The 15,574-nt window shown below is 43.2% G+C and overlaps 1 protein-coding gene across 2 annotated transcripts; it reads right to left on the bottom strand.

The window, feature by feature from the left end:
• Window positions 1-5,632: 5,632 nt before the first annotated feature.
• gmnc (geminin coiled-coil domain containing) lies at window positions 5,633-15,313 on the bottom strand. Of its 2 annotated transcripts, none has more exons than XM_044203049.1 (5): window positions 15,033-15,313; window positions 13,210-13,383; window positions 9,964-10,049; window positions 9,545-9,661; window positions 5,633-8,658 (listed from the first exon to the last, which is right to left on the bottom strand). In XM_044203049.1, the coding sequence occupies exons 1-5, from the start codon at window positions 15,298-15,300 to the stop codon at window positions 7,603-7,605; spliced, it is 1,701 nt and encodes a 566-aa protein (XP_044058984.1). In that variant the 5' UTR covers window positions 15,301-15,313; the 3' UTR covers window positions 5,633-7,602. The 2 variants fall into 2 exon arrangements, with proteins under 2 accessions (XP_044058984.1, XP_044058985.1); XM_044203050.1 differs by having other exon boundaries at window positions 14,780-15,042.
• Between the last annotated feature and the right edge of the window lie 261 nt (window positions 15,314-15,574).

The following is a 15,574-nucleotide window of genomic DNA, read 5'->3' on the forward strand; positions in this document are numbered from 1 at the left end:
ACATGTCTGAATGACTCGTCCCCAAGTTAAAGTGAAAGCGTAATTAGCATCTAGCTATCATCACGGACAAGTGCCTTAAGCAGGTGGCGGCTGGACTTGTGCACGGCCAAACTTATAAACTTATTTTATTATTAATTAGTGCGAAAACTTTTTCAGAACACGGGAACGAATTGTATCTTGTGAAAAGCATTTCGAGCACTCTATGTAGGAAAACGTGGCCTCAATATATATATTTTTCTTTTGGTCTTTTCTTGGGATTTAATGACAATGAGAATAATATAAAATATCACCAGAGTTATACGTTAAATTCAGGTGATATTATTTTGAAATAAATACGCCATATTTTCCAAAACCAGAGGAAATTCCAAGTTGGAAACAAGTGGAGATGCGTTGAGATTAAGTTCTTAAGCGAAAAGTGTGATTTGGGTCCAATCGCTGCTCTGACGCACAGTCGTGAAGTATTTCTTTGACTGCAGGTGATTCTGAAACCTCAGCTCCGGCTTCCTTCAGGAAACTGTCGAGGCAAAGCTGAAACAAGTTGAGAAATCACCTGTGTGAGATGTGTCGACTCATTATCTGGTGTGTTTTGAGGTGAGCCAAGCTGTCGTGTTCTGCGAGAAGGTGGCGGTGAGGCCGTTCCCCCTATCAGCCGGGGCGGATTGAGTTTCAGCCGGCCGGCCTCTTTAATGACCCCCTTCCCTGGCCCACAGACAACAACAGAGCCTGTGATCCGGAGCGGCCCTCCTTTCACATTCCTGCCAGACTCCGGGGCCTCCCTGCCCTGAAACAGCCTCCAATCTGTTGGACATCTGCAGCAGGTCTTACCTTGTCATTAGAGAGAGACCACTTGGTCGGCCCTCCACGGACACATCTCGCTCCCAACTTTCCCTCGACCCCGGCTCGCTCTCAGGGGACTCGGGGCCGGGCCGGGACCCTGTGTTGGGAATCTACAGGGAGAAGAAACCCCACCATCGTTACCTGTGGGGGGCGGATCAGGGTGGAGGAGGAGGTGGTGGGGGGGCGTCTCCAGGGAGCTGCTGGCCTCCTTTTGTTCCTGAGAAGAGAGTGAGCTGAGGGCGAGGAGGAGGATGGTCAGACTGGTTTAACTGGTAACTGAGCTAAAGACTGAGAGGCTGTCAAACTGCACCGCAGAGAGAAAACTTTAACAAGTCCTGTTTTACTCAGTCAGCCCCGAATCTGACACTTCTGGTGGGAAACTCTGACGTTTTTTCATGTAAAAAAAACTCAGACAAGTTGAAGAGAAACAGATCTGAACAAAATTCTAAAAGACAGTGTGCTCATTTTATAAAATACTGGTTTTCAAATGCTGCCTCATGACACACAGATGGGGTGTAGGGGTCATTAAAAAGTACACTATATGGCCAAAAGTATGCGGACAATCCTTTCCTGTCCTCAAAGTTAGATATACTTTCAGTCTAGGTCTGTTTTTCCTGGGTTGGTTTAGGCTAATTAGTTCAATGGAGGGAAATCTTAATGCTATAAGTAAACAATATTTTAGACCTGGAGATGGGGGACCACCACAAGTGGTCGCAAGGTAAATCTGAGGTGTCAGGAGATAATTAACAAGATAAGAAAGCAGGAAAAAATATTTCTGCCGCACAAAATGTTTATTTTTCCAGTGTGACATGACAACACGACAACGCCCAAAGTCGGCTCCATAAACAAATGCTTTTCCCAGTTTGATGTGGAAGAACTTGACCGGTCTGCACAGAGCCCTGACCTCAACCACGTCAAACACCTTTGGGTTGAACTGGAACGCCGACTGTGTCAAGTACATTTTATTTACTCAAGGGGCTTTAATCTGTACAGCATACGGCACCCTCTGTCCTTAGACAGATCAGGAAAAAACCCCAAAAAACTTTTAATGGGGAAAAATGAAAGAAACTTGAGGAAGAGCTACAGAGGAGGGATCCCTCTCCGCGGACGGACAGACAGGAAATAGATGTTGTGTGTACAGAATAGACCAATGAAATTACAGTATGGACGATCATGATGACGATGACTGTGAGCCTGATAACCAACATCACTGTCGGACCTCACTGATGCTCTGGTGTCTGAATGGGAGCAAATCCCTGCAGCAGGTCCAACATGTGGAGGACAGACTGAAACCAGCAGAGTGGAGGCTGTTGGAGCAGCAGGTTCATGAACGTGGAGTCACACCGTTAAGCCGTCCACATACTTTCGGCCTGTAACCTGTCACAGCCTCTGGTAGCTCCTCTGCTGTTTTCCAACACTCTGAACTACTTTTTAACTCCTAATGTTTCCAAAGATACCAAATATGTCAGGCCGCATTTTGGGGAAACGTTTATAAAATGATGCACAAGCAGGGGTGGGGCCAATGGGAGCAGAGTTAGAAAGTGATTGGCTTGTAAGTTTTATGAATGAATGAAGAACATGAAGCCTAATGAGAATGAAGCTTAATTGAAGTTGAAGCAACTGCATCTTACTACATTGCCTTTCTATGTCTACAACATAGCTAATATAATGTAACGGTGCTTTCTGGCCAAACCATACATTCTGTATTAGACGTACAATACTGTATCTGCAGGCCTGCTGCTGCTTGTTGCCCTTTTATCCCACTGAATATAAAACCTCCATGGATCAAAAATTCATAATAGAGTCATAATTGACCTTGTACGCAGTTCGAGGCGACCTGTCAACAGTTTTACAGACATCTCTTTTATAATGGCGGCCTACGGGGAAAACGCTTTTCGGGCCGCAGGGCAAAATTGGAAGCAAGGCCCATTGGCCTTTCCCCTTACAAATGAATAAGCGCGAATGTTAGTTACGTACCGTAACTCTAGATTCCATGAGCCGGCTAGCGCTAGTGGGATAAGGGCGAAGCAGGATGTGGTCCATGCCCCACTGGGTCCGTTCAGTACCCACAAGCACAAACACACACCCCACTTCATGAGAAATCAATAACCAGTACATATTTTGCCAATGCGTCACAGTATTGCACACAGAGACAGTACAAAACCTGATATTCACCATGAGGGAATGAAACTCTGTCATTCAGGCGTGGTCTGGTGAGTCTTGGCGGACCCTGAGCGTGCTGACGTGCTGCGGTAAGCGAATTGTCTCATTTCCGGTCACTGGTGTTTGTGTTTTACTGGTAGCATATTTTTGCTGCTCTAGCTCATCGCAGTTAATTTAGTTCGATTCTTCAGTGACTATCTGCTATACATTTAAAAGTACACCAGTTCTGCTCAAGCACTCATAGCTCTCTCCTCCTTTTAACGACTTTCTCGCTGATCCCACAGTTTACACGCTATTCATTTTTGCTAGCTACGGTTCTTTAGCTTAGCAGCTAGCATTGGCTTCTCTCTCTCCCTCTCAAACGTAGCTTATGTGATATTCTGCTTCAGTACAATTTAAGAACAAATATTACTGGGACACTACCGAAAATTCTAGATAAACGTTTAATATCCAGGAATTCACATTATCGACACGATCACTGACTGTGCGGGTAATAATATAGCAGATAGACCACCATACAGTCCAGCCATATATAGGTTTCCACCTGGTCACGCTGTTGTTTCCAGAGGAGCAGGAAGCACTCAGATCCTTTACTGCAGTAAAAGCACTGACACACACTGAAAACACTCTGCTGCAGTGAAAGTGTGAGAGTGTGATCAGGAAAAAGCCCTTAAAGCATTAAAGCAGTGCAGCGTCCCTGTGGCTGCTGTGCTGTTATATATTCTATCATCAGGTTATTATTCCTCGTGCATTAATGTAAAGCAGGATGTTGCTGCTGCAGCTGGTGGAGCTGGAGCTCATGTTGAACCGGTTTGTATCGGACTGCAGCTGATGATGCTTTTCATTCTGGATCCATCTGCCGATTCCTTTCTCCGTCGATCCATCGATCAGTTTGGAAAACCGGTGAAAACGGTGAGAAACGCCGTCACGATGACCCAGAGCCCAAAGTGACGCCTTCACCGCGACGTCGTGTCCGACCGACAGTCCAAAGCTCGACGTTATTAACAAACATTACAGTTATTACAGTCGTTCAGAGGAAAAGCAGCAGATCTGCACATCTGAGAAGCTGCAGCCAGGAAGTGATTTACAGGAAAAATGACTTCAAACATCAAAATAGTTTTAGATTAATCGACTAATCGTTTCAGCTGAACTTGTATAAACTGTTGAGAGTTTAATTTTTTAAGCAAAACATCAGATTCTATAAACTCTTCATATGCTTTGTGTGTAAAAATCTTAATTTGTAACTAAAGCTGTCAGATAAATGTAGTGAAGTAAAAAGTACATTTCCCTCTGAGATGTGGCGGAGTGGAAGTAGAAAGTGACATGAAAAGACTCAAGTAACGTACAAGTACCTCAAATTTGTACTTCAGTACAGGACTTGAGTAAAAGTACTTAGCGACGTACACCACTGGTTGATTCTTCGTGTCTGACTGGAGATGTGAGGTTTCACTAGGACGGGTGCAGGTTGTACAATAAACAGACGACTCAGACATGTCTGTGAATCAGTTTTTCTGTTAGTCCACAGTTTGCAGTCAGTTACAGTTTTCTCATTACATTCTGTACATATTCATATAAAATATTACAGCACACAAACAGCCTGTCGGAGTGATTTAAAACCTCACCAAGCCGTCGACACGAAACATGAAAAACAGAAAAATCAGCTCCTTCACATTCTGACTTTGTATTGTCGCTTCAAGAGCCGCAGCAGATGAGCAAATATCTGTGACAGGGCCGAGGCACGCCAACATTTCTGGCAGCGATGTTTTGCACCAAGTTCAACAACAAAAACTGAAATTCTTCATGTGTCAAAGATGCTTTCACGTGTAGGCACATGTGACCTTCAGATGTTTTGACATGAAGCACATTTTACATGGTAATACGGTGTAGTCCCTCGTTCGTCCAGGAGTGTTCTATCGTAGAAAAGGTTTCTGTCGTAGTCGTCTGGACACTGTTTTCAGAATCAAGACGTTTCGGCTCCCATCCGGAAGTCATTCTCAATTGTGAAAAAATGGAACGGGAACTAGAAATTTAAGCTACTCTGTGTTACATAAGCCCCGCCCTCAGGAAGGAGTCTACCTGAGTATCTGTTAATAGCTAGTTTCACCTGAAACTGACCTAATTGTTTCCATGATGGCCCAGTAATCAGTAATCAGGCCTATTGTTTTCTGGCTGCATCTACCTCACCACTGTTAAGTGCCTGATTAGCATGTGATTGGCTTGACCAAGGTGATAATACACTGTGGTAAACTTTGGGCAGATTGAATCTCAGACCACCATTTCTGTTCAAAGAGGGGTTCTCTTTTTTTCACAAAAATGGCTTCCTTGACACCCTGTTCACTACTTAAGTAGAGAGAAGAGTTGGTTTGAACGGGGTGTCAAGGAAGCCATTTTTGTGAAAAAAAGAGAACCCCTCTTTGAACAGAAAAAAAGAGAACCCCTCTTAACAGTGATGAGGGAGGTGCAGCCAGAAAACAATAGGCCTGATTACTGATTACTGGGCCATCATGGAAACAATTAGGTCAGTTTCAGGTGAAACTAGCTAATCAACAGATACTCAGGTAGATTCCTTCCTGAGGGCGGGGCTTATGTAACACAGTAGCTTAAATTTCTAGTTCCCGTCCCATTTTTTCACAATTGAGAATGACTTCCGGATGGGATTCTGAAAACAGCGTCCAGATGACTAGGACTGAAACCTTTTCTACGATTTACATGGTAATCACATTTTACACGATGTAGACACGATATTTTCAGAAATTTCACGTGACATATAAGACAGCACATGCGAAACCCGTAATTTCACATGAAATATTATATGTGCAACTTTTCACATCTAATGAGTCCACATTTAGACAATTTAGATAATTTCACATATCATGAATTGAAACATATGCACCTGCAATGTTTTGGACATTTCACATGTGAGTTAGGTCACATGATAAAGCAGTATGTGGTTTTCAGACATGTATTTAACATGTTTGTTTTTTTTAAATGAAACAAAAAAACACAACATTGATTTACTTTCATGTTAATGTTGTTCAAGTTGTTAATTTATTGATGTGAAATTTCCGAAAACTACATATATCTATATGTGAAACGTGAAATACGTTTGAAATTATATCGTCAGTGAAAACCATGTACAGCAAAGTGTATCTCGAAGTTGTGATTTTGAATTTGTCAGATAAACTAAAGGGTTCCTGTATAGGTTTAGAAAATTCCCCTTCTTACTAAGCCAAATATACTAAGCTAATAGCTGAAAACACAGCTGTGTTTCTTTGTTCAGGAAAAGTTGACGTTTCTGAGATACTTGGTTCTCGCAGGACAGCAACAACATGTGAAATTGTTGTTTTTACAAGTGAGGTCTTAAATTATGTGCCAGTATGTGAATTTATCACCTGTGATAAATGCTAGTGCAAAAGCCCTGTGGTGTCATTTGCAGTCGGTCACAAATTCAGTAGATGCTTATCTTGTGTTCAAAAGTGCTTAGATGTGTTTAGTTGGCATGCTAGCTAGATGCCTTACATGCTACTACTAGCTAGTGCTCTACAAGATATTGCTGGTCAACTTACAGAAATAAATTTCCAGTAATATCTTGTTTGATAATTGAATATTGTTGCAAAATGTGTTTAAAACCCCATTTATAGTGAAAACAGGGTTAAACAAATTACATGTCCTTCAACTGGAAATCAACCAACCATTCAGTGGCAGCTTTAACATTACATTGATTTGTTGTATTTTTCTGTAATCTAATTTTTAGTGCTTGTTATCTGTAGTTACTTTTTAGTACCAACTTTCATATTTCTGATAATAACTCACTAAAATTAGTGCAGTTGTTTTTGTTCTGAGGCAGTTATAGCTTTGTGGCACCATTTTGGATTCTTTACGTTTTGCATTGTATTTAATATAACAAGGGACACAAAGTGGCACTAGGGTCATTGCTGGTGTTTTTATGTGGCAGTTTCACAGACGAACTAAATAAAAACCTCAGTATATAGACAACATTTTAGGCAGTCCTGTTAATGTTCAATGTTACACTCATTGTAAGTTGGCTCTAATTAGCTACACACCTAAAATGTTTCATAACAATCACAGTTTGGCTCTAGATGTAAAAAAAAAAAACAAGCTGGTTAGTCTCATGGTCCGAGAGTTTAAGTTTGCATTTTTCTCTTGTATTCTAAACTTTCTAATGAGTTGAGTGACGTTGCAACAAAATGCAACGCAGCTTTTTTAAAATCTGAATGAGATCCTTATTGATGTGAGGATCATAATGTTTTAACAAACAAAAGGCAGGTTATCAGAGGGAGCAAGTTCCCATCAAACCTTATCTCGGCAAGGTCTTTGAGGGGAGTTCAAGAACTGTTTGAAGAAATATCTGGCCCTAAAGTGTTGCCCAAGGGTCTTTTAAGGCCTTTGTTTTGCTACTTGCATTGTCTTGTATAATCAACACCACATTGAAGGCCCAGAAGGCCCAAGTCTAAAAAGCCAGCAACAAGTTAAACAAGGACTTGTAGTCCTAAAAGTTTGGCCTGGGATGCTTGTTTAGTTAGCAACAACACAAAATCTGGAACTTTTGAGGTCCTTTTTGAGGGAAGACCATCAAGCTGCCTATGGTCCTTGTCTTGGCACCCAGGTGAAGTTCCACTTTCCATCTGTGTCTTTTCTAACGAAGGCTTGTCCCTGGGGGAAGCTGTGGGTCTTGACGCTGCTGGACGGGCTCAGAGACATACTGAACGCCAAATCTGTCCGGCTGCGAGGCGTCTGAGGCGTGGCAGGAAGCTGAGATCCTGCTGACAGACTTGTCGGGCTGCCGCCACGGACAGGTGTCCATAACTGGTTCATGACAGGACTCGAAGACGAGATGGGGGAGAAAGGGACTCTTTCTCTTGATGGACTGAAGTGGATTATGTCGTGTGATGGTGTTTGGCTGCCTCTCAGTGGAGACCAGTAATCTGGATGTTTTGCTGGGTTTCCCTCCAGAGTTTGGACTCGACTCGGGGCTGTGATGGAACAGATCTCTGCTCTGTCTGGTGACTGGGTGAAGGGTAGTTCTTCGGTTAGTGGTGGAGATTGGAAGGCAGTTAATGTGTTGTAGCTCCTGATCACAGCTTCAGGAGCTTCATACTGTCTGGTCAGTCCAGTGGCAGTGAAGTCAGAGCGTTGACCCGGAGATGTTGTGCAGTTCTGAGGTGACTTGGCAGGATTACCACAGTTGGCTCCTTGGCATTCGGCAGCACTGTACCTATAATCAGTTTGATGTGTTGATGTTTGGCAGCAGCTGTGGACAGAAGGAGGTGTAGAAGTGGCGATTGAGGGGCTGAAAGACGAGTTGAAAGTGTATTCAGAGGACGAGGAAGACGTGACTGCAGCATCATAAACTAAATTGCAGAGGCTGTATCCAGACGAGGAGGAGGAGTCATTTGACGTATCGATGGTGTCTCGGTCCTTCAGTCCCAGCGTTCGTAGAACCCAGAGGTCCAGGTTTGGTTCTGAGGAGGAAGTAGTCTCTGAGGACTCGGAGCAGAACTCGGCAGTGAGATTCCTGCAGACTCTCTTGCTGACCTGCTGGGATGTTAGGAGCTGATGACTGCAGTTCTGAAGAGGTCCATCATCAACATACATCAGGTTTCTCTTCAGCTTCCTCCTCCCATCAGCGGTTAGTTTCTATGGGGGGGGGCAAGGACAGAGCAAGATGGCATATTTACACCTTTCTGGTTTTATCATACTGATACTGCCCTTGTTATGTTCATAAGACCAACTGTAAGATGGACAGAAACTTTTTATGGTTTTGAATTGGAAAACCTGATGTGGACTGATGCTTGTTTCAATTAATTTCCACAAAAATCAACTTGCAGAGGCTTGAAACCTTTTTGAGATTGGTCATCGATCACAGGGACATACAAATTAAAGGCATAACAGTAACTTTCAAAGAAATGTGAACATTTAGGTGAGTTGGTGCAGTTGGGGTCCATTAGGAAGCGCCAACATCTGAGACTTGAGAGTTGTCTGCCTAGCGACAACTTTTCCAATTGAACAAATAAACAGTATCACATTGTTTTTGCAATGATTTTGCAATGGTTCAGTGAATGTTTGTGATCTTAGTTTGATAATCTTATATCATAGCTTGTAAATGTAATGCTTTACGTGCGTTACTCTCAGAAGTGCCGCTTTGAAAGTGTTCTCTGAGAGGCACTTCACCAATTTAACACAAGTTCAGTTTACTGGTCAACAGTTGTTGTGTCACAGTCTTCTGTGTCTCTGGAGAGAGCTTTATACCTCAGGCTGTGCTTGGAACTACAGATTTATAACAAAAAGTCTCAGTTACAAAAACTGGAGGAGTTTGAAAGACGTGTGTGTTTAGGGAGCAGTGAAGGTCTCACAAAATCCAGTTGCATTAAGGAAATTGTAGGATCCAGCATTTTGGGGGTTTGACCCATTCCGGGGACTTAAAATTAGGATATCTCAACGTCTACTGCTTTGGTTCTGACCGTTATTTTTAATCTGTCTGTGGTGAGTCCCCCAACGTTAATGGTTATGATAGTGAACAAACCTTTGCCTTTTGCTCCAGGTTCCTCACAAAAGAAGAGTTGAGGAACTCTCTGAGATTGTTGTTCTCCTCCTGCAGTCTGGCCAGTTCCTCTTCCCTCTGCACCAGAGTGTCCTGAAGCTGCAAAAGGTTTAAAAACATATTGATGCCAAAGTCAAATACACAGCAGGATTTGACCGCGTTAGGGGGTCCTGATCAGTTACAGATTCTGACAGAGGAAACCCTCTTGCTTTGGTCAAGATGACAGAATTACTTTTTGCTCTGGAAATATATAAAAAAATGTGACTGCACATATAATTTACTAACTCAGAAAAGTTGACTTAGTGTTAACTTTTTCTCAGCAAGTAGTTCTTGTTGCTGCAGTAAAATAATAATAGATAAAACAGTGAGATGTTGACATGGTGTTGTGCGAGTGTTAGCACCTGTTTGTTTCTCTGGAGGTGAGGGGAGAGCTGCTCTGTCCACATCAGACCAGCAGGAGGAGAGCTGTTAAAAACACACTGAGACTCTTGACACGCAAACAGGCAGACAGGCAGGCAGGCAGGCAGACAGACAGGCAGGCAGGCAGGCAGGCAGACAGACAGACAGGCAGACAGAGAGACAGACAGGCAGGCAGAGAGACAGACAGACACGCAGGCAGACACGCGGACAGGCAGACAGGCAGGCAGACAGGCAGACAGACAGGCAGGCAGACACGCGGACACGCAAGCAGGCAGACAGGCAGACAGGCAGGCAGACACGCAGGCAGACAGACACGCAGACAGGCAGGCAGGCAGGCAGACACGCAGGCAGACACGCAGACACGCAGGCAGGCAGGCAGGCAGACAGACACGCAGGTAGGCAGACACGCAGGCAGGCAGGCAGGCAGGCAGGCAGACAGACACGCAGGCAGGCAGACAGGCAGGCAGACAGGCAGGCAGGCAGGCAGGCAGGCAGGCAGGCAGGCAGGCAGGCAGACAGACAGGCAGAGCACTTTGTTACTTTTAAAATGTAATGAAAAAGTATTTCTCAAAACACATTAGAAGCATCTGTGATGGAAGAAGTATTCAGATCCTTTACTTCAGTAATACCACAGTGTAGAAATACTCCAGTTAAAGTCCTACATTCAGCAAGTCGAATTACAGAAGCGTCATTTTCTAAAAGTACTCATTACACAGAAGGACCTGTTTCAGTGTGTAAGCAGCATTTTAATGTTGCTGCTGGATGAGATGGAGCTAGTTCTAACTACTTTATATACACTTTGATAGTTTAATCGAAAACAAAGCATTATATTTAATAAAATATTCGACTTGTAAGACTTTGGCACTTTATGGTACTTTGGTTTAGCTTACGGCTTTCTTTTCTTCTATCTTATTTTAACGATATTTTATGTATTCTAACTTTTTATTTATATGATGGTTTTTTTAACAACATTTTTTCTAATGGCAATAAATCAAAGTTTTGTAAAGTAACTCATAACTACATCTGTCAGATAAATGTAGTGGAAGCAGCATTAAGTATAAGTATTCAGGTAAAATACAAGTTCCTCAAAATGTTTGAATATAGAACTGGAGTAAATGTACTTCTACCAACTACTACTTCTGTTTTCGACCGCTAGAAATTAGCTGTCATCAGTACCGTCAACGTTTTTTGGGAGCCGCATCTAGTGGACATCGGAGGAACTACAGCTTGTGAGTTTCAGCACTCAGCTGCTGCCCAGTTGTTCAGGACCTCTGAGGAGAAACCACCTCCGATTACATTTCAGATCAACTTGATCAATTGAACGCTCTGAGCGAGGAGACGTGGAGAAAATTAAAAAATGAATCTTAATATAAACTGTTCCGGATATTTCCATCGAGACAGATCGCTCATGTGGAACCCGCCGGAGCGTTTGATTACCCATAGTTCACGGAGACAACCAGGAAGCTCTTTCGTTTGATAAATGAGCTGCCGCCTCGCAGAGTCCCACTCTGCTGAATGTGGCATTTAAAGGAAACTCCTTTCATACGGAGTCGACCTCAGTCAGCAAAGTAAAGCTGCGTTCAGACGCACAACAGCTGGATTATAGTCCCGTCCAGGCTTTAACTACAGTTGGTGCAACTATTTTAAAAGTCCTTAATGTTGTTGTATGTGCTATTGGGCTCCACATGTCCAAGATTCACATAATATTAGTAGAAAAATACTTCAACAACTGCTGCTTCTAATAATAAAATGAGTTATAATGTTATTGAAGTTATCTAAAGGAATAGTTCAACATTTTGAGAAAGACACGTATTTTCTTTCTTGCGGAGAGTTAGATGTTCGTATTGATACCACTCTCATATGAAGCTACACCCAAGACACGGTTAGCTTAGCTTAGCATAAAGACTGGAAACAGGGGAAAACAGTTAGCCTGGCTCCGTCCAGAAGTAATAAAATCCACCTACCAGAAACCTAACGCTCACTAATTACCACGTTGTATCTCGTTTGTTTGATCTGTACAAAAACTGAGTGTAATAACGATACTTTGCCGTTTTACGGGGTTACTTCCTGAAGTCTCCACTGGTTGTACTGCAACTAATCCTGGCAAAGAAATAGTCCATTACATAACCCCTGTAACCTTCTGTACATTACTCCGCGACTCTGTCACACTGACTTCTCAGCTCAGACCTTTGGGGGGAAATACAAGTGGGGATTTTTGCCTATTATCCGGCAGCGTTTTGGTATTTTAGTGATTTCATAAGTGTTTAATGTCTGCCATGGGTTTAGAACATCTTTGCGTGGGACTGGTATAAAAATATAATTTAAAGGTCCAGTCTGGAACATTTAGGAGCAGCTGTCGGCAGAAATGGAATATAATATTTATAAGTATGTTTTCATCAGTGTTTAATCACCTGAAAATAAGAATCGTGTTTTCGTTACTTTAGAATCAGCCGTTTATATCTACAGAGGAGGGCGGGTCCCCTTCCACGGAGGCCGCCATGTTGCACCGCCATGTTTCTACAGTAGCCCAGAACGGACAAACCAGACACCGGCTCTACAGAGGGCCGTTTGCGTCTTTCACGAGTTTCGCGGCCTTCGCGAGTTTCTCCTCTACGCCTGGAAGGGGAGGGCGAGGCGAGCGGTGTTCAAATGGTTGCAAACTGCAGTTTCACCACTAGAGGCCGCTAAATCCTCCACACTGGACCTTTTTAAATAACGTGAGAGTGGCATCAATCTGAACATCTAACTCTCTGAAAGGAGGCGTGTATTTCCCAGAATGTAGTACATTTACTCAAGTACAATTTTGAAGTACTTGTACTTTACTTGAGTATACCATTTTATGCTCCTTTCTACTTCTACTCCACTACATTTATCTCCATTTAACTGCTCGACGGTATATAAAGTAGGTCAAATTATCTCGACCAGCTACAACATCAAAATGCTGCTTACATATTAATGCATCAGTAATAAAAACCCAGTAGTATAAATTATGTACAAATATATAACTCCAGAAGGGGCCTTTCTGCATAACGAGTACTTTTACTTTTGATACTTTCAGTACATTTTGCTGTTGGTACTTTTGAAGTTTTGAATGCAGGACTTTTACTTGTAATGGAGTATTTCTAAACTGTAGTGATGTTACTCTACTTGAGTAGAGAATGTGAGTTCTTCTTCCCCCACTGATTTACATTTTAATATTCGTTTTTTTAGTCGTTAGTTAGACTCACCCCACACAGACGACTGCTCTTGCCGCTTCTCGCTGAGGTCACATGGGTCACAGGGGTCACGGGTCCAAACAGAGGCCAGGGTTTCCATGGAGACGTCAACAGTGTCAGGGCCAAGGGCCAAGTCCTGGAGCATGAGGTGGTGGTGATGATGATGAGGAGGCGGAGAGGGATTCCCTACAGAGAGACAGAGAGAGTTTGTGTGTGAATGAAGAGAAGGGAGGGAGGGAGTGTGTGTGTGTGAGTGTGTGAGTGTGTGAGTGTGTGAGTGTGTGAGTGTGTGTGTGTGTGTGCGCGCTCTCTCGGCAGTGCCAGCTGAATGTGTGTTGATATGGTGATGATCAACACTTCAGTTACTTTCACATTTTAAGGTACGGTTAAAAAAAAAAAAAGTCCTCACTTTCTCTCAAACGTTTAACTAAGTGAAATGAAACACAGTTACTACACTACATGGCCAAAAGTATGCGGACACCCTCATATTAAACCCAGAGGTGACGGTGGAACTTGATCGTGACTCCACGTTCTTGATCCTGCTGCTCCAACAGCCTCCACTCTGCTGGTTTCAGTCTGTCCTCCATATGTTGGACCTGCTGCAGGGATCTGCTCCCATTCAGACACCAGAGCATCAGTGAGGTCCGACACTGATGCTGGAGATCGGGTCTGACTCACAGTCGGCGTTCCAGTTTATCCCAAAGTGGTTGGATGTGGTAGAGGTCAGGGACTCTGTGCAGACCAGTCAGGTTCTTCCACACCAAACTGGGAAAAGCATTTCTTTACAGAGCCGCTTTGTGCGCGGGGGGCGTTGTTGGAACAGCGAAGAGACATTTAGATTTCCCTTCATTCGAACTAATAACCCCAAACAGGAAAGACAGTCCCAGACAGGGTGTCCACATACTTTTGGCCATATAGTGTATTAGCCCAACAGTACCCAACAGAAAACTCACTAATAACTCAGCATGTATACAGGTTGTATTACTGTGGGAATTTTCACTCAATATCACAAAATAAAAAACATTAAAATGATTAAAACTAAGGGAAAACCATCGTTTTCATACATTATGTATTTTACAGATTACATTATTGATAAAATAGTAAATATATAAAGATAGTAAATATATAAAGATAGATTAAATCCAATATATTCAAATGTAATATATTGGATTGAAATTATCAACTTTCTTAGTTCAAGCAGTCAGCAATAAGCTGCATCTCTAACGTGAATTCAGTAGAGCCAATAACGTATGAAGCGGTGTTGGTACGAGCAGTTATAATTATTTTTACCTTTGACAGAAAGCCGAATTTCGTTTCTTCAATTTCTATTAACAAGGGCAAAATATAGATTTTCATTTTTTTAATGCTGAGTTAAGAACTTTGTTCCACCCCTGCGCTCTTTTCTCCACCCTGTTTCATCCACTTTTCGCCGCCCGCCAGACTCCATTCAAAAAATCCTCCAAACAACATCAAAGTGACCCTGACTGTACCTTCTCGCGTCACAGGTGTCCAAACTGCCCACCTGCACATGAATCATTTATTATCTCTATTACAGCTTCGACATGAACACACGTGAACTCACTGAGGACGCTGAAATATTCCTGAGATCTTCGTTTTTAGGCTGCACGTGCTGCGCCAGGCGGTGCGTAAAAGCGCGCTGCAGACTCTCCAAGAACGGAAAATACCGCGAGGGAAAAAACTGATAAAACGCTGTTTTTTCTGCACGTAAATGCTGAAGGAACCTTTTTGTTTTTGTTTTGTTTTTTAAAAGAAATCCTAACAGAAGACGTGAGAGGGTCCCGATGCAGAGCGGAGGAGTCCGGTGTGAGACTCACCGCGGACTGAAGCGGAGAGAAAAACCCTCGAGCATCTCAGACCCGCAGCTCCGGGACACCCAGACAGACAGGTGTGTGTGTGTGTGTGTGTGTGTGTCAGAGAGAGGGAGAGGTCTGTCCGTCCAATCAGCTGGCCGGACGGAGTGACGCCGTCGGTCCTCGGAGTAAAAGCGCTGTAAAGGTGAGCTCCTTCTGTCAGGTGGGGAACCCGGAAAGGAGTCCAGCAGTAAACTGTGCGCGCGCTCAGAAATAAAAAGCCCTTCTTCATGTCTGCTGTGTTTCCCGCCTGACACAGTGAGCTACATAACTTTAAAAGTACTTCAGGTTCATCAGGAGAGAGCAGCTTTCAGTGTCAGCTGATAGTACTGCATGTACTGTAATACAGGATTGTAGTACAGGACAGTACTGCAGTACATCAGTGTACCTCAGTATAGTATAATGCAGTAACTGCAGGCTGCTGTAAACATAGCAGCATACTGTAAAGTACAGAAAATAGCAACCTTAGCCACAGTATGTACACTGTGCAGTGTGCTACAGTAAAC

Source organism: Siniperca chuatsi, linkage group LG7 (assembly GCF_020085105.1).
Source record: "Siniperca chuatsi isolate FFG_IHB_CAS linkage group LG7, ASM2008510v1, whole genome shotgun sequence".
In the NCBI taxonomy this organism is placed as follows: Eukaryota; Metazoa; Chordata; class Actinopteri; order Centrarchiformes; family Sinipercidae; genus Siniperca; species Siniperca chuatsi.